This window comes from Pyricularia oryzae, chromosome 7 (genome assembly GCF_000002495.2).
Source record: "Pyricularia oryzae 70-15 chromosome 7, whole genome shotgun sequence".
Taxonomy (NCBI): Eukaryota; Fungi; Ascomycota; class Sordariomycetes; order Magnaporthales; family Pyriculariaceae; genus Pyricularia; species Pyricularia oryzae.
This window is the reverse complement of record NC_017854.1, coordinates 2,951,941-2,971,195: the sequence shown is the minus strand read 5'-3', so window position 1 is coordinate 2,971,195 and position 19,255 is coordinate 2,951,941. Positions and strand designations below refer to the sequence as shown.

Sequence of the window (19,255 nt, the reverse complement as noted above, 5' to 3'; positions counted from 1 at the left end):
GATGCTGCGATTTAGTTTTATTTGTGAGCATTCGAAAATCCGATGTTTAATATTAGAAAACGGCGTTTTTGTCGGTACTCCTACCGAGCGACTGTAGGCACGGACCCTGGTCCGAATCGATCCGATGGGGCTTGGATACAGAGGCCCAGATGACCCCATTATGCGATTGCCTAGTATCAGCTACGCTCTAGAGACATGGGCTCCATGGCGCCAATGCGAGCGGTGGCTGATACTTTAAGTAATTTAGAATGAAGTAACAAGGATAAGAACAGCTCAAAAACCAAGGGCGGCAAGGCTGGTTGTTGTTTTGTTTACACTAGTCATGGATAGAAACTTCAAGTACAAATTTGGCCGTGCAGTCCCTGAGCGCATCACTTCCAAAGAGCGTACGGATATGCCGAAGTCTGGATGCACCCTCCGCAATAAGCTGCGATTCGACAAGTGGCAGCTTTTCGTGGGTGCTTTTGTAATGGCTGTAGATATTCCACCCGTATGTACAGTTCGTTTAGAGAACCCGTAAACGGTACGGTTACAGTGCTGTTAGCTGCACTATTTGCATTGCAAAAAAAAAAAAAAAGAAAAAAAAAATACGCGAACGTGAAATTTAATCGGCTTTCTCAGCCGTATTAGATATGCGTGCGTTCGTTGCAAAAAGTGCATGTAAATGGTGCAAGTGGAGGCATTTGTCGGCTGTTTATTGAATTTGTACTTTTGACAATAGCACTGTGACCGTATCTATTTATGGGTTGTTCAAACGGACCGTACGGGCGGAACAACCTCGGTCTTTAGAATATTTATGCATTGGTCCATTCGCATATATATAGCAATTCAAGGGTTGATATGTATTATGGTTTAAGCTAAGTCCTCTGTAGCTTCCAGGCCCAGATCCGGGGCGTAATTAGACCGACGCCAACTTGGCGGCCGAGCCCCATCCTCCCCGGTGCGGGTTCAACCGTACCCTCGGACAGCCCAAGTAACTTCGTATCGTGAACTACGCTAACTTTAATATGCGCTGTTGTTTCAGGTTTTGGCGTTGTCTTTTTCTTGACAGTCTTTCTGGAGGGATTTGTCTCGCTTTATTCGTCGCCTGGTGTGGTACAAGTGGGAATGTGACCTTGACCTTGATTTCCTGGCGTAGACGCCTTTGACGCCACATCGGAGATTTCGTGCCTTGGCAACCAGCCTAAACAAGCAGGTTGCTACACACTAGTCTCAATCATGACGGGGAATAGCAACACAATGTCGGTGGCTTGAAGAACACCGCAGTCAACAAGCTTGGGGAGCAGACAATGACGACACTTTGTTCTACAGATGAGGGGCGTGCAGGCAGTGGCTTGAAAAGGGAGCCTATCTCTCCTTGACTTCTTCAACAGCCCAGACGTCCAGGTTGCCGCCGACTGGATTCTCCTCACCAGTGTCACTCATGGGCAACATGGCATCTCTTCGCAAACTCCTCCTCCTGGCCTTGGTCACCAAACTGGCAGCCGGTTTCGCCCTAAGGTTGCGTACCCCCTGTTCGGCACCCCCCCTGTTCGGCACCCAAAAATAACAACACTTTTATTTTTATCCTCCAACTTCTATTATAAATATCTCGATGAATCTGTCACTTTTGGATTTACTTTTTTCTGATTTTAATTCTCCATTTTCCAATGAAGCAATATACTGAAAAACAGCTTATATCTGCAATTAACGACGTCAATAATGGCAATCCAATTGCAAAAACCTCCCGAAAATGGGGAATACCTAGGTCTACACTTCAAAGTCGACTTAAAGGTTCTCAACCTTATAAAAAAGCACAAAGCCCTTTTCAAAGGTTTTCCACGGAACAGGAAAAGCATTTGGCTGATTGGGTACTTACCCAAACAGCTTTAGGGCTTCCGCCAACGCATCAAGAATTACGCTTTTTTGCCGAACGAATTCTTCAAGCCGCCGGAGAGACAAAAGGCCTTGGAAAACGTTGGATAACTCGTTTTTTGGCTCGTTATCCAATCCTTAAAACCCAAAGGCCCCGTCGAATAGATAACGCCCGGGTTAATGGCGCTACTACGGAGGTAATTAAATCTTGGTGGCTTTATATTACGAACCCGGTTATTAACGCTATTAAACCGGAAAACCGTTGGAATATGGACGAAACCGGTATAATGGAAGGCAAAGGATCTAATGGCCTAGTATTAGGGCTTAACGGGATCCGGCCGTCGCAACGAAAAGAGCCCGGAACGCGTGGTTGGACGACTATAATCGAATGTATATCGGCTACGGGCGTTGCCCTCCCTCCCCTCGTTATATTTAAGGGAAAAAACGTACAACAACAATGGTTTCCCACGGATTTAAGCCCTTTCGATAATTGGCAATTTCATGCAACCGAAAACGGGTGGACAAATAACCAAACGGCTATCGAATGGTTAAAAAAGGTGTTTATTCCGTATACCCAACCTTTAACCCCTGAAAAGCGGTTATTAGTTTTGGATGGCCATGGATCACATATAACGGACGAATTTATGCTTCTTTGCTTGCAAAATAATATTCAACTCCTATATTTACCCCCTCATTCGTCACACGTTCTTCAACCATTGGATCTATCGGTTTTTGGGCCGTTAAAAGAAGCTTATCGACGTCAACTTGGATTTGTTAGCCAATTTTGCTGTTCAACAGTTATTGGAAAACGAAATTTCCTACTTTGTTATCGAAAGGCCAGATTAAAAGCATTTATAGCAAAAACCATTCAATCTGGTTGGCGTACAACGGGGTTATGGCCGGTAAACTTGGTTAAACCACTTTTAAGCCCTTTTTTGTTAGAAAATAGCAACGCCAACGTTATAAAAGATAAAAACAACGGTTTGCAAAGGGATAAAACACCGGAAAGCCCAGCCCAAAAAATTAACGACCCGTCTTTACTTATTTGGAAAACCCCTAAAACGACCCGAGATATCCGACTTCAACTGCAAAAACTTTCCCAATCCAACAAAACCAACGCTACTTCACGTCTTTTATTTGCAAAAGTCCAAAAAAGCTTCGAAGCCAAAGATACCCTTTTGGCTAGCGCCCAGCAAAAAATCAGCTTATTGGAAGCACAACTGGAGGCAATACGGCCGGTTAAAAGGAGGAGGGTGGTTCCGGATCCAAACGAGCTTTTGGTTAACAAACAGAACATTATTGGATTGCAGGAAAAGGATATAGAAAATTTGGAACCTTTAGCTGATGAAGAAGAGGTTAATGAACCGGAGAAGCGTGAAAACGATTGTATTTTTGTCCGTTGATAATTTTATATTTAAATCAGTTTATAAAAGTAGGCATTTCGTTGTTAGATTTTCAGGGTGCCGAACAGGGGGGGTGCCGAACAGGGGGTACGCAACGTTATAACAAATTAACCGTATTCTATCCAACCCCTATTTACGTGATCGCAGAATCTGTTGAAAATTCGTCTCCTGGTTCTTGACGTCACGTGCTTACACACGTGACTTACTGACTCGCTGTCTGCTCATGAACGAACAGGCTAGTTACCCCTTGTTCGGTACCAATAGGAATCGATTCCTGTGTGATGCTCGATATATCTATGCCTCATCCAAGCGGACCATGTATCGACCTAGAGCGTGGCCGCACCTGCAATGTGTTGGTGCTATTACTTAGCGTCCATTGGTGATTGTGAAAATTAAGATTTTCTATTTATGAGAGTAGGTTCAAATTTTGACCCCTGTATGTAAAGAGGAGATTGTGTGGTTACATGTACAAAACCAGAACCCAAGGAAGAGCATATCGAGACAAAGCCACCCTCTACCAATTGTACTTGTATCCTCTTTCGTTTTTCCCTGCTGGTGCTGAGTCGCTTTTTTTCAAGAGTATGATATTACTGGAAACGATCGGTTTAGGTGATCAAACAATGATCCTGGTGAGGGTGGCGTGAGGCCGCATGATCGCTTGCAGATTTGCACATCCAATGTGCTTCAGAAGTATGGCAGTTAACAATTTAGCACCGAGAAGCTGCTAAATTGTGACTGTGGTGCCTTTGACAAAGTTCTGCTTCGAGATCTTCCTGGCAAGGGGTCCGCCATTGCCGCGCTTTTCCCGCTTCAATTTCAGCTTGGCTTTTGCTTAGCATTTTGGAAAGGCTGAGACTAGCTGCCTTAACTCTGGCAGAAGGCAGCCTATCTTTTCAGACAATATCGGTCTATCGGATTTGCTGATGCCTGCGGTCGACGTTGTAGGATTTGTAACGATTTATCACTTGCGGAATTAAACGCGTTAACTGAAAACGCTAGTTATTTAGGTGGAAAATGGCTTAATATATTACTTACCCATAAATCGACAAAATTAACGGATATGGAAATAACGGAAGCCCTCCAATTTAGATTATTAGCCCCGTTTACACCGTTGGATCACCCGTGTAACCAATGCGGTAACACGACAAATATCGGTCACGAAGACGTTTGTAAAGGTGTGTGACGGAAGTGGATAGCCTGCACGACCAAATAACCCGGGTTATTGTAAAATCGTTTAAAAAACCGCCCCGATTCGCAAATCGAATTTGAACCGGATATAAATCGAATACTGATTCGAGTACCGGTTCGAATACCGGTTCAAATACCTGTTTAAATATCGGTCCGAATACCGGCTCGAACACCGGCTCAAACACCGATACCGAATTAACCCCACGCCCCGCAAACCAAACCGGCTCCGGAAGCTCTATTACACCACCCACTCGCTCCGGATCCCGTGCAGTTAACGGCCGTAGGACCGATTTTTCGGTTATTAACGGAGGTTTATATTTGTCCTTTATATTGGCAACCAGCCGAAACCACGCATTTAACGCGTTGGGATCTTCGCAAAGGGCCCTTTGGAAGTCGTAAGCATGAGAAAAACGCATTTTTAATTCTGCACGCCGTTGGACGAAGCGATTCCTCCGGCTTGGGACGGTGCTTGACCTCATACGTCATACCGTTTTGAATGGTTCCCTTGATATGGTACAGGTAGCCAGTTTGATCATCGTCGGTCTCGATGAATATAGCATGGTGATTCCGTGGAGCGCCGAGATATTCGACCAAATACACGTAGTATGACATATTCTAATGCTTGTAAGCGGTCGAACCGTATAAGAGAAAGGTGCTGAATACCAATTTAAGTCTTACAGTAGCAGTCGATTGGTTGACAAGATATGTGCAATAGCGGTGGTTGTGCAGCAGAAAATTGATTGTTAATTTTAATTAAGAATTGTAAGTTAAAACTTATCATCAAAGTTATCTTTTAACTGGTAACGCACAAGCAGGTGTTATATACCCTTTTAAAGAGTAAGACCTTAATTCAAAATCTTAGGTCGAAACTATTTCCTTATAGCACAGGGAGTCCTATGGGAGCCTAGAGAGATGACACGGGGGCAACAACTTTAGACCAGGTAATCCTTAAGGAGACGTAAAACATGCAAGAAGTGAAAGTAATGTCATGAAAAATTGTCACACCCAAAACTAACAGTTTAATCAAATGCAGAAACCAATAAAACAGGCCTAAGTGTTTTAATCCAATTATCAGCCGCTGTAAAACCTTCATCGTTCACATCGACAGGCAGCAGCGTCGTTAGAAAAAGGCCCAGATGGAGACGAGATATAGCCTGGGCCGGAAAACAAAGTGGCAGGGTCTAGGAAAAGGAAATGACCCATGCTGCCAAAGCACACATAAGCCTAATCTTCCTAACAGCACGGGTAATATCGTACCACGTTATAGTTGAAGAAAGTCGGTAGCGAGACAAACCTGCTCACTGCTGCAGTTTTGAGCCCTATGGGATTTAATCCTTACTGGTATGCCCCCTAAGTGCTATTTTCCGCACTTCCGAGCTGAAAGTAGGTGGGACGCCTCGCCCATACAAAAGTTGGAGGTGGTTCAAACGTGTCATCTCACAAGAATTCACCTGGAACGGAGGTTCCAATTGGCCAGTGCCGCATGATAACTCCACAGGTTTCTATTCATGCACCCAATTAAATTAGCGATACGCTGGAATATCTCCATGAAAACCCCATACAAGACAAAAGTGCCTGGCGAAACACTAGAGAAGACGTGGCCGACGATGGGCGAATCCGCGAACAGTTATTCGTCAGCCGAATTGCCCCCAAATGTAAAGAGTTTGCTATGCGGAAAAAATACAACTAATATCTGCGGCGTTTATCGATTCTTAAATGCTTCCACCTGAACTCAAGTAAGAGCCAAACCGGAGTCGTTTTTTTTCCCATTGGTATGGACTGTTCGGATTTGGTGCTTCATCACTAAGGACCAACCAGAACAAAAAAAATCATTTGGTAGATGTTACGAAAGCGATCCCAATGAGACAAGGCTGCAATATAGGGGCGATTCTACTCGAAGATCTAAAGCTAGGTGTAAAGGAAGAAGAAAGGCACGCAGTGCCAATCGCGTACACGCGCCTAAGCGAACAAATAACAAACTCACCCTGGCGCCTTGTTACGTGAGGTGGAGCTAGTCACGGTTGGCAGTCGCCCAGGCACGCCACTCCGTAACACAGGCAAATTAAAATTATATTGTAATTTTTGCAATAATTTTCAAATTCAGGGTGTTCGTAGACTCGTAAGTCTACGTGATGCATCCGTGGTAAACTTATTTATATGGTGAGAACGCTATACCTCTGTTATTTGGGTATATTCGGTCTATTTTCTATTTAAGTCGTGCGATTACAATTCAACGTTTACCGCCGGGTGAAAAGTCTTCGTGCGGCCCGTGCTCCCTGCTTAGTCACCCGGTCGCCGGGGCCGCAACCCCGGCCCGTGTTAACTCCCTTCCTTGCACGCGCGCGAGTGAGGCTATTCCAACAATACCCTTTTGGCTAGCGCCCAGCAAAAATCAGTTTATTGGAAGCACAACTGGAGGCAATACGGCCGGCTAAAAGGAGGAGGGTGGTTCCGGATCCAAACGAGCTTTTGGTTAACAAACAGAACATTATTGGATTGCAGGAAAATGATATAGAAAATTTGGAACCTTTAGCTGATGAAGAAGAGGTTAATGAACCGGAGAAGCTTGAAAACAATTGTATTTTTGTGCGTTGATAGTTTTATAGTTAAATCAGTTTATAAAAGTAGGCATTTCGTTGTTAGATTTTCAGGGTGCCGAACACGGGGGGTGCCGAACAGGGGGTACGCAACGTTACACAAGCTCTCTTTAAAAGCGGGGTTCACGCATTACGCGAACTTTGACGAGAAGCACAAGTGTAGGTCCAGCCCCTGCTCACTTGAGACAATATTTTAATTAACTCACGCGTACTTCATTCTGTAGTGACTGCGAATCACTTTTGAAGGTAATTCATGCTTTCAAGGAGAACGGGATGAGCCGAATCAACTCATTACAGTCAGAACGTCTTGGGAAGCGGCCGCAGGAGCATTGGCGTGAGCTGAGACATTGTCTTGGTCGATTGTTGTCTTACCGACAAACTGCTGAGGTTCTGGTTGCGACACATGACTGGTGGCCGCGACTCTTCCATGGATTTATTATATATTCCATTCCTCCAAGCGAGAGGATGCGCAAGCCTATTTCCGACACCAGTCTCAGCGCTGCAACCATTGTCATAAATATGACTCGCGAAGACGAAGACCCCAGAGTGTACTTGGAAAAAGTGGCGATTTTGGAAGATATGGGCCTCGATAATCGAATCACGCAACAGATTACCACAAAGTCTTTTCGACCCATTGTTCATACCGAAGTTCAGGTGCATTCTGCTCTTATTAGTTGCAGCATAACCCGTGTCCAGAAATTCTGGAATGACTATAAGTATATTGGCAGCTGCAAACCGACCTGCCGCTTGTGCTCTTATTGTTTTCACAATTATTGGGACAACATTAAAGTCCGCCCTTCACACCAAAATTTATATTTGAACTGGCGTCTTCCGGATTTATACCTGAGTGAGCATTCTTCAGATCGAGAATCCCGCGAGCTATTGGCGCGTATGACAGAGCATGTTCGAAATAATGCGAAACGCATATTCAAGGAGGGACTCCCTTCAAGAAGGAAGCACGACTCCAGTGACAGCGTTCGCATACCGAAGCTCTACGATATAAGAATATGCGGGTTATTTTCTTTGATAAACAGTGTGCCGTCAAACCCGTCAAACCCTCGTTTTCACATTTACGAGAACAGGGTCGATAATAACAACGCATCTCCACATGTCGTACGGCCTTCCCGTATAATTATCTGCCTGCTTCCATGTTTTAATAAAGCGGTCTGCAACGATAGGGTCTATAAGCTCGCTCGGCACTGGTCGCACGGGTGGTAACTCGTACTTTGGTACTCCCGGCCCTTGGCTGGTCGCGCGGTGGGCGTAGGTCGCATTTCCGTCCCTTTCCGGAGCAATTTGCGGGTATGTTTGCACCTCCCGTGTTAGCCTGTTTCCGGGCATGGCTGTTGTGCTTCTTCCTGGTTCGTGCGCATAAGCAATACCTGGATCCGGGACTGGATAGAAGATGTTTTGTGCGCGCTGCGGCTCTGCGGGTGGACTTTGGTACCCGTTATATTCCACAGACTGGAACACAACTTGCGGTGTTGTGGTTGTCGCGCGCTGGCCTTCTCCCGCTTGTTCCTTCTTATCCTGGGGGAATCGCACGAGTTTGTCGTTAATTCTCCTCCCTTGGGTAAGTCCGCATACTTCTTCTAACAGATCTACGTATGCCTTGCAGATCTCGCGCGATATTTGATCGAACTGGTAGCTTGTCCATCCCTCAAGCTCTTCTTGGAAGCGTTCGCGCAGCCGTTGCTTTGGGGTTATTTTTCCCGCTGCTTGTGCCTTGCGCACGCTGACTACTGTTTCATAGTATGACTGCATAAAGTATGTAGATTTGGTTCCAGTGGCTGCGTGAGGTCGGGTGGTGGTTAATCCCAGGCGTGCGGGTCGATATATCTTAGCCATTATGTATCGCTGATCCCGCTCGCTTCGATCATTTTCATCCAGGCTGGCGTGCGCAGCAACCTAGCGATAGGTAGCTGTTGTTCCTCGAGTTCGTGATGATCCTCGTCGCGCGTCTCTGGTGTGTTGCTTGTTGATGCCATCTTTGCAGTGGTTGGTTGCTTGGATGGAAGCTGAATAATCTTCGCACGACAGCGTGCAATCTAGTTTTTTAGTACAAGGGCGCTAGATTCGTCCGGTCCTTAAATCTCTGGTTTTTCCAATGGGAAAGCATCCAATTTAAATCTCGGGCAGTAGCATAAACCGGACTCCGGCGTTTAAACAACCAATGGGTTGGGCCTTCGTGCGCGCGGCTTATCTCTTCACGTAGCCAATCTGTGAGCGTCGTACAACTGGTTGCCGTACTTCTACTCACTGATTAGTGTTCGTAGGCTCGCAGGCCTACTAACAGTACATTGTGTGGTAGGTTTAATCAAATGGGTGAGAACGTTATACCTCTGCAATTCGGGTATATTCGGTCTGTCTTCTATTTAAGTCGTGCGACTACATTTTAGTATTCACCGCAAGGTGAAAAGTCTTTATGCGGTCCGTGCCCTCTGCTTAGTCACCCAATCGCCGGGGTCACAACTCCGGCCCGTCTTTACCTCCTTTCCTGCGCGCGCGCGAGTGAGGCTATTCCAACACTTTCAGAAATAACTGTTTAAAGGAAATGCCGCGTTTTATCCAAATTAAACTGCTCGTAACCGACAGTGTTTCAAACAAGGCATGGGCCGAAAACCTTCAATTTCCACCATTTAAATCCATGCATATTTCTCGCAAGATTCTCGATTTATGCAGCAAACGTAGTATTTTCTAGGCTTTTTATAGCAAAAGGTTGTGTACGGGTGAAGTGAGCATCCTGGCCCTTCTCCACCAGGCTCTTCGACGACGCGTTTGCAGTCTTCCTCGGCAAAGATTAAAGGTATAAAACCAGAAACCGCTAAAAGGGTGATTGGAATGTTCTTTAGGATATGCATCGCGTTAGTTGTAACACAGGAGGCTGAAAGAGATTGTTGTATGTTTTATTATAATTAGAACTGGAAGAGCTGATGGAGAAGGGTGGATTTAATATTCAGCCACCGATACCCATGTATGTTTAAAAAAGTAAAAGTAGTTCAATAACAGTTTTACAGTTTAACGGTTGATTAAAGTTTTGATTTGCTGGCACTGTTATGGCATTATTTAATAAAATGTCTTTCTGCATATATATTTATGCTCAAAAATATACCACGAGACCACGCAACAAAAAGCTCACTTGCCATCGTGTATGTTTACGTCGGCTTTTTACCAAACTTATAATCCGCGGGAGCTTGAAATACTTACTAAATGATAAGTTTATGGTTTTAATAAAAAAACCATCGCCAAAATCGGAGGCATTTACAAGGTTTAAAACACTGTCTTAACTGTTAACGGGGTAAGGGGTTCCCGGCACCGCTACATAATATTCTTTTATTATTTCCTAATCATTTATATCAAATTAAAACATTCATGCACTATTTTAATATCCCGTTTGTATTGGGTGCCTTTCTCCCTTTACATTTAGTTTTAGATCTTCAAATAAAATCACTCCTATATTGAAGCCTCGTCTTCTTGGGATTATTTGCGTGACGGTGTGGTAATTCACTGTATTTATTTAGCTACCATGTTTTAAAAGAAACATTTGCCTCTGTTTTATAATAATGTACCAGACATGCTATTCAAAAAACGCTTTTGGAGTAACAGAACACAATCGGACTAAAAACGAAATGAGGAACAAAATTGTAAGATATGAAAAATGCCTATCAATTACTACCATAATCCCCGACCATGTCGCATTACTAACCGTTACCGTCATCGCTGGCACCATTTTAATCAGCGCCGTTGGCATTATTTGCTAAGGGCGGCGAACCACGTGAGGTATTATCGAACCAAGTAAACCCCGAATGGAAAAAGACAATCCAGGTCCATAATACATACCTACCCTTGAATAAATGTGCCAGTGGGTCTATACTGGGGGAGGTATTCGAATTCCTGCATCTACACGTAAATTAAAAAGCCCCACCAAATATGTCGTTGAACTGGTTTATATCCTAATTATAGTCAAACTATAAATTTCCAATTTATCTGAATTACACTAAATTTTCACCAGCATGTTCATTCAGGGGTATGTATATAATCGTGGGCTTAATATAGCTTAAACGCAATTAAAAATGCATGGCAAAGCCACCGCATTATAACTATTACAGCCAGGGTAAACATATTATAGAACGTAGCCCATTGGTGTTACGGCCAGGTTAAAAATAGCGCGAAAGCCAAAGTATTGGCACCTATCGACGAATATTTTACTCTGAAAGTAAAGAAAAAAACAACATCAAGATCTTGGTCAATAAACACCAAAAGACTGGCTTCCGTGCCGTGGCGCCATTTGAGAATATTCCTTACTGGACAGAAGAGAAAGAGAGAGAGATTGTGATATTCAGACCCAAAGAGCACCAGCCCAACCCTGGCCACCGACCCCGACCCACAAGTGCATTATCTTTGTTCGCGTCGCGTCAATCTTCGCAACTTTGTTTGCTTCCCTTCACCCTTCTCGCAGTAGAATCTTCGTTGACAAATGCCAAAAAAACAGCCTTTTGCTATTTTTACCCTGGCGGTTATTACGGCCAATCTTATATTGGAGAACAATGTATTAGGCACTGTTAACGAAAATTTGTAACTGAAGAGAAGAGAGATTACAGTCGATGGGGGGCTGCGGGCCTGATCCTTATAACAAATGCATTTTAATTTAAATACGCGCATTTTGTTTATTATTAGCACTGATTAAATCGCTTATAACATTATGTGACTTATAAGCTGGTCATCAAAATTTTCTTCCGACCGTGTAAATACAAATATCATTTCCTGTCTCTTTGTCATTTTCAGTATAGTGATCCCAAAAGTTTTTTTTAAAAGCGGTTTTCCTTGTCATATTTTTGTTCCTACCTTTTTACAACGAATTTACTATGAAGTTTGCCACAATTCTCTCACCCGTCATAGGGGTGACTTTTCAAGCTATGGTCGCATTATGTCTCGAATGTGGGATCGAAGTTGTGCAATATGGCGTAAGGCTTACGGATTGGAAATTTACTGCACCCGGCGAAACCGTAACATTGGAAGATTGGATATATGGATCGGTGATTGTCAAAACCGACAAAAATACATGTGCTCTTGAGCTTATTGAAAACAAACTTAAGCCTGGATTTTCCGTACGGTTGAGACTTTATCGCAAGTAAAGATTTAGGTATGTCGGAATAAGAACGACTATTGAACTTTGGTCAGACCCTCCGTTACGGAATGGTATGCCTGGACGACTGCTAACCGTGACCAGCTCCACCCCACGTGATAAGGCGCCAGGGTTCGTTTGTTGTTTGTTCGCTTAGGCGCGTGTACGCGACTGGGACTGCGTGCCTTCCTTCTTTCTTACACTTAGCTTTAGATCCTTCGAATAGAGTCGCCCCTATATTGTACCCTTGTCTCTTTGGGATCGCTTTCGTGGCAAATGGCAAACGTATGGGCGATGCAGGGTAATCAACCTGCACATTTGATTTTTTGCCCGGGAGGAATTAAATCGCGTTTGCCCAAGTCCTCTCAATGCCCTGGTTATTATTTACTTCCAGATTTCTAACAAGCATCCTCCACCATTTATGGGTCAGACCCACCTTTGTTAGCGATTCACACCCAAACACACCAATAAGCTTAACAGTTGAAGAATTTTCGCCCTCCGGGCGCCGGTCGTCATGGCCTCACCAGAGGTCTCAAACCGCCGCGCGCGCCCGCAGAGCACGCCGCAGGCTTTGCCGCAGGGCCAGGCCGAGTCGGGACACGTATCTCTCGACACGCGCACCGCTAACGCGCCTGAGCCGGCTGGCCGCGGAAGGTACTCCAGCCTCCCGGCCCTGGCCATTAAAACACTGCAGCAGGAGTTGGAAAACGTGGAAACAGTCGGCAGCTGGCTCGAAGAGGTCTTTGCAGCCAAGCTCGAAAGTTTACAGGCCCCGGAGGACGCCGCGCTTAGGAGAATTGTTCTTGAACTTGACGACGTGATCAGCGGCTGGTTCCTCAGTCGCACCCTCCCTGAAAAAGAGCGTTCGCGCTCCCCGTCGCGTTCGCCGACCAGTTCCAGCGAAAGGCGCAGCATTTTAATTACGAGGACGGGCACGGCGTCGTCGGCCTCTAAAGGCAGAGGCACGCCCACTAACAAATCGGTCACATGGGCCGAGCGAGCCGCCACGCCACCAGCGGCGGCCCCAACGCAAATTTTAACCCCGGCCACGCGCTCGTACCCGATACGTACGACGCCCGGCAATGCACCTGACAGCTCCGCAACTCCCTCCCAATCGGGCCGGGACCGCTCCCAAGCCCCGAAACGTTTGACAGAACAGCCGTCCAACCGCATCCTGATCCGCGTAAATGACAAATTGCGGATGGTGACGAGGGAGCCATACGCGGTAACGACCAAACTGGCCGAATTGGTCTCGGTGCCACACAGTGAAATCCCAAACGCCAAACGTACCCCCACGGGCTGGGGTGTTACGGTGGCCTCTGAGGAAACACGGCAAAAACTCCTCAACCCCAGCGCGGTTAAGGCCATTATGGACGCATTGGACGCGCGGGAAGTCACTGTCCCGACAACCTGGCACATATACGCCGTCTCTGGAGTGCCCCGAACGCTTAATTGCCTGGACGGAAGAAAGGACGTACATGAGGTAATCCAGGAGGAGATTACCGTGGCAGCAGGCCAGCAGCCAGTTAACTGGCATATTTCCAAACATGGTTACGACCCACATACGGCTGAGGGCACGTGGATAGTGTCCTTCCTTCAACCCGTAAAGCCCTTTCAGCTTTTTGGAGTGTCGAAACGTGCGCGGAAGGTTGAAAAATCACGCAAAATTACACACCACCACGACGGTTGCCAGGGATATTGCGAAATACGTCGCTGCGTACGGCAAGCGCGTTGCGGTATATGTGGTGAAGCAAAACATGCGACAGAGGAAGAGCCGTGCAAAGCAGCCCCCAAATGCGTCAATTGCCACGGCCATTTCCCATCCGGACATGAGAACTGCCCTGCCCGACCTTTAGTGGTAAATGGGAAGTTTGAACGACTTTCACAGCGTAAATTAAAGGGGATCCGCAGAATCGGACCTGCCAACCGTGCCGCGATTATCAACGACCGGGCTGAGGCGGCCCGCCGAGAGCCAGCACCTGCAATCCCGGTCCTAAACACCTTATCGCAGCATTCGCAAACCTCGAGCTCCCGATCGAGCATTTCAAATAAAAGAGCGCGGCCATGCGAGGCGGCAGGGGCGGACATCCGCAACTTTCTGCAGGCTGAATAGGAACGTGTGCACGACGAAATCGTTTGGGCAGCCGAAATGGAGGAAGACGCAGCGGCTGCCGAAATCTGCCCCGCTGATGTAACAGACTTGGAAGCAACCCATCGATTGATATGACGAAAGACTCGCTCGGTAACATGCAGCGGGAATGCCTCGACGCAGTTTGGGCCAACGTAGGTAAAAGGATGGGTGTGCATCTGAGCCTATTGGAGTTGTGCCACCAGAGAGAAGTGGACCTGGTTAACGTCCAAGAGCCATGGTGCGGGCTAAATACGATTACACAAACGCACCCGGGCTATGATGTTTTTGCGCCAGTGGACGAATGGCACGCAAGCATTTACGAAGCCATGACTGGGCTCCGGCCTCGGGTGCTCACCTACGTTAAAAAGGGGGCAGCCCTAGGGGCCGCACAACGACGGTTACCGCAGGGCCAAAATACGCGGGACGTACTCTGGCTCGAAATTAACGGAATATTGTTTATTAACGTATATAGGGCTCCGGGTACTGAGGCCGCGCTGGAAATGGTATGCAATACCGTGCCAAATGGACCCACGGTGCTAGGCGGCGATTTTAACGTAGCGGCTGCTGCATACCAGCCGGGCCGCGCAAACGCACGCGGAGGGGATCAACTGACGGCATGGGCGCAAGCCCAGGGGATGAGTTTTACAGGAAATATCGGCGTGCCCACCCACCGCGACGGGGGTTTACTGGATATGGTCTTTTCCAACCTCCCCAGCACAATAACTGTGGTTAACAGCAGTCTTTACACAGGCTCCGACCACGAATCCCTTTATACCACGCTGCGGACGCGCGGCGCCCCCCGCCCGGAGGCGGTCAACGTTTCGGTTAGGGACGACCGGCTACTAAAGTTCGCGGAGCTACTTGCTTTTGGCATGCAAGACATGCCGGACCCGGGATCCGCGGCCGATGGCTACGCATTGGACGCGTGGGTAGCTGAATTTACAACTTTATGGGAGCAAGTGACGTGGGTCGTGGGTACGCCGGCGGGAAAAAGGGACAGCTCGGCTCCCTGGTGGACCGAAAACTGCCAGCGGCTCTGGTCCGAATTCCAGCGGGTTAAACGGAGCGCTGTAAATAGGGCAGACGCCTCTGCCGAGGAAAAAGCCTATACGAAAGGGGTGCGGGCCGCGAAGCGGGAGTACTGGAGGCACCGGATCGACCAACTGCGCGACGATAAGGATTTGTGGAACATGGTGGGCTGGCTGGGAGCCGGACCACGCCTCCGGTCCCCGCCGCTGGTTATTAACGGCGAGCAAGTGAGCGAGCCTTTAGCAAAAGCGGAAGCACTGCAACGGGAGGTGCTTGGCCGATTTTCGGCGGAGGATGACCTGCAGGGAGACCCCTTGGAGGCCTGGTCGCCGGACGAGGCTAAAATCCCTTGGGACACCCAGGTTAGTGCGGAAGAGGCGGAGCGCTCCTGCATTGGGGTTACGAGCACGTCCCCGGGCATCGACGGAATGACCGTCCGGCTACTAAAAGCCGGATGGGCTTCGTTGGCCGAGCCGGTGCGCAGGCTCTACCAACGTTGCCTGGAACTCGGACATTTCCCAGCGCCTTGGAAGAAGGCCGAAGTCGCGATGCTACCGAAAACGGGGAAGAAAGACCGGAGCAGCGTTCGATCCTGGCGGCCTATAGCCCTCCTCTCCTGCATCGGAAAAGGCCTCGAGAGGCTCGTTGCACGCCGGATAGCTTGGGCCATACACGACAACGGGCTCCTTAGCTGCACCCACGGCGGTGCCCTACCCAAACGATCGGCGACGGATCTGGTTTGTGCCCTCGCCCACGATATCGAGCAGGCTCTAGCTCGCGGGGAGGAAGTCACCCTTGTCGCATGCGACGTCCAAGGCGCCTTCGACGCCCTCCTCCATAGGCGATTAATACGGAAAATGCGGAGCCTCGGGTTTAGTAAAATGCTCCTCAGGTTCGTGATTAACTTTTTAAGCGGCCGCCAGGCCCGAGTCCGGCTGGAGGGTACGACCACGGGCTTTAGGCGGCTTGGGTGCGGCACCCCGCAAGGGTCTCCCCTTTCCCCGATCCTATATATGCTATATTTGGCGTATCTCGTCAAAAACGGTACGAAGTGGCGGTTGGTATACGCAGACGACGTGCTTATATGGAAATCGTCACCCTCGTTGGAGGAAAACGTACGTTGGCTGGAAGATAAACTCCGGGATATGCACGAAATTGCGGCGGAAGAGAAGATCCATTTTGCAGCGGAAAAGACAGAGGTGATCCATATCACTAAGAAAAGGCACGGTCGCAACCCGGAAATCCGGATTAATGGTAGAACGGTTACCCCGGTCCAACTACCGGGCGGTCGACGCGGACAAAGCGCCTCCGGGGCCGAGCGCTACCCGGGCATGCGTTGGTTTGGTTTTTGGTTTAGCCGACGGCTAGACGGGCGCCGCCACGTGGCCGAAAGGGCTGCCAAAGCAATGGCGGTCGCTGCCCACCTCAAGAGCTTTGGGGCAGTAAGATACGGACCGCCTGCGGCTGCACTTCGCAAGGCAGCGGTGGCATGCGTGGGTTCCTCGGCCACCTACGCAGCCGAGGCATGGTACAACCCAGCGCACAAGCAAAGAGGACTCCTCAAAGCATTGAACAAACCGCTGGTTTTAGCGGCACGGGCAATCCTCCCGGCGTATAAAACCACCCCCTCGTCCACTGTTCTCAGGGACGCAGGATTACCCTCGGCCCGCGTCGCGCTGGCCTACACCCGCCTGAAATACGGCGCCCGACTAAGGTTCGCGGACAAGGGGCACCCCCTTGTCAGCCGCCTGCGTGAAACACCTCGTGCCCGCAACTCGGGCCATTCGGCCACAACCCTGCAAACGGCTGCACAACTTCTCCCGCGGATCCGGAGACTAGAGTTGCGCGCACCTCGCAATGCCCCGGATTCTCGCACTGACCCCACCGGAGGAGTCCCGAAAGAGGAAGCGGCCCGCCGCTTTATCGAATGGCTGGACATGGTATCACCTGACGATATCGTGGTATATACGGATGGTTCGGAAAAACACGAAAACAACTGCGTCCAAATAGGGTACGGATGGGCCGCTTTTAGGGCGGGCCTGGAATTTGCCGCAGGCTCCGCATTTATTACGCCGGAAAGCCACGTTTTCGACGCCGAGGCGATTGGCGCCCTAAAAGGGCTACAGGCGGCAGCCAAGGCCCAGCCAGGCGCCCGGATTTGGATTTGTGTGGACAGCACCTCGGTTATTTGGGGTCTTAGAGGCGACGCGCCGCGTTCGTCCCAATGGGCCTTTTTGGAGTTCTATAACCTTGTCGATCTACTCCGAAAACAAAGTACCGAGGTTCGGGTCCGTTGGTGCCCTGGGCACCAGGGAATCCCGGGAAACGACCGGGCTGACGAGCTGGCCAAGGCCGGCTCCGCCGGACCGCCGGACCCAGACCCGAGGGCTCAGCAAACCACGTATAGCGGTGCCGGCACGGTCCTCAAAGCCATTCTTTCGAATATAGAGAAGGACTGGTGGCGTAAAAAACTCTGTGAACGGTCCCCCGCATATAGGGAATGGAAATTCCAATACACACCGAGAAAGGAGCCCGAGGAACTGCGTTTGCCAAGACCCCTACTGGGCCATTATTTGGCCATGAGGACCGGCCACGGCGATTTCAAGGCCTACCATGACCGTTTCAACCACCAGGATGCAAACACCTCGTGTGCCTGGTGCTGGAAGCGGACCTCCCCTGAGCACCCGGTGCACTGCCGCTATTCGCGGGCGGTGTGGAGAAACTGGCCGTGGCCTAATAACGACCGGCCGGCCGGGCCGCCAAATCGCGCCCAACGCTGGAAATTCTTCCAGACAAGCTTCGGGCAACCGAAAAACTTTGAGGCGTTTTCGATAGCCACCAACTACTTCAGCGCCCGCCCCAGAGCAGCCCGCCAGCGCCCCGCGCGCCACGAACGCACTTTACGCCTAGGGACACCGATCGTAAACGACTCGAACTTAGACGAAGAATAGACTTACTGCCTTTTCACCCACACTTCACGGCACAAGCCGTCAGACGAACCCTCCGTGCACCTTAGGCACGGGGTCGCGTCAGTGAACTAACCCCCTAAGCAGGACCGGGCCCGAACCCGGTCAGGCACGATCCGCCTCTGCCCTCCTTGTTTTCCCCCTGTGTAAATAAAGAAGATAGAACGCGCGCCGAGATACCCCTCGGGAGGTTGCTAACGGCCGGCTAACAAGCCGGGCCGAGCCCGGCGTTAACTAATACTACTACTACTACTACTTGCCAACTAACTTGATTGTCGAAAACCGGTGCGACGAGCCTGAATGCACATAAGCGTGTCAGGGTGCTGGCCCAGCGGGATTCCAGGGTGAGGGGGGCAGCCTTGGCTGACCGTTGTCACTTCCTTCCATATTGCATGGTTACAAATGCCTGTATGATATACTGTGGGACTGCAATGAGTCGTTTGAGAATGCAAGTCAACCTTTTCGTGTCTGTGGGGGGAATGGCGCAGTGGTTAAGCGCCATGGCTGTTACTTGAGTAACGTAGGTTCGAATCCTGCTCCCTCCACCTCCTCCCCGCTTACCCGTGGCAAGGATAACCCGGCTGGCTATCGACAACAACCACCCGCCTGTGCCGTCGAGCCCACACTTGTTGGGAACTTCGTCTCCATGGCTACAAACGACCGACAGCTCCGCTGTTTGGACACAGGCCCCTCTCGATGAAGAGCCGTCAACTGCCGTCAGACGAATCCTCCGTGCGCCTGAAGGCACGGGGTCGCGTCAGTGAACAAACCTGTAAGCAGGACCGGGCACGAACCCGGTCAGGCTCGATTCGCTTCTATGCCCTTGTTTTCCGCTGTGTAAATAGAGAAAATAGAAAGCGCGCCGAGATACCCCTCGGGAGGTTGCTAACGGCCGGCTAATGAGCCGGGCCGAGCCCGGCGTTAAATAATACTACTACTACTACTACTACTACTACTTTTCG

At 49.1% G+C, this 19,255-nt stretch overlaps 2 protein-coding genes and 1 pseudogene across 3 annotated transcripts; 2 read left to right on the top strand and 1 right to left on the bottom strand.

The window, feature by feature from the left end:
• Positions 1 to 322: 322 nt before the first annotated feature.
• On the top strand, positions 323 to 990 carry MGG_18065 (uncharacterized protein; the record flags this gene model as incomplete). The annotated part of the gene is made up of 3 exons (XM_003721361.1): positions 323 to 490; positions 722 to 804; positions 873 to 990. The coding sequence occupies 3 exons, from the start codon at positions 323 to 325 to the stop codon at positions 988 to 990; spliced, it is 369 nt and encodes a 122-aa protein (XP_003721409.1).
• A 7,102-nt stretch (positions 991 to 8,092) lies between these two features.
• MGG_18064 (uncharacterized protein) lies at positions 8,093 to 8,890 on the bottom strand (the record flags this gene model as incomplete). The annotated part of the gene is made up of 1 exon (XM_003721360.1): positions 8,093 to 8,890. One exon carries the CDS (start codon positions 8,888 to 8,890, stop codon positions 8,093 to 8,095), a length of 798 nt encoding a protein of 265 aa, XP_003721408.1.
• Positions 8,891 to 18,766: 9,876 nt separating this feature from the next.
• On the top strand, positions 18,767 to 18,838 carry MGG_20315 (annotated as a pseudogene). The gene has a single exon. The product of its transcript is annotated as a tRNA-OTHER (tRNA).
• Positions 18,839 to 19,255: the final 417 nt, after the last annotated feature.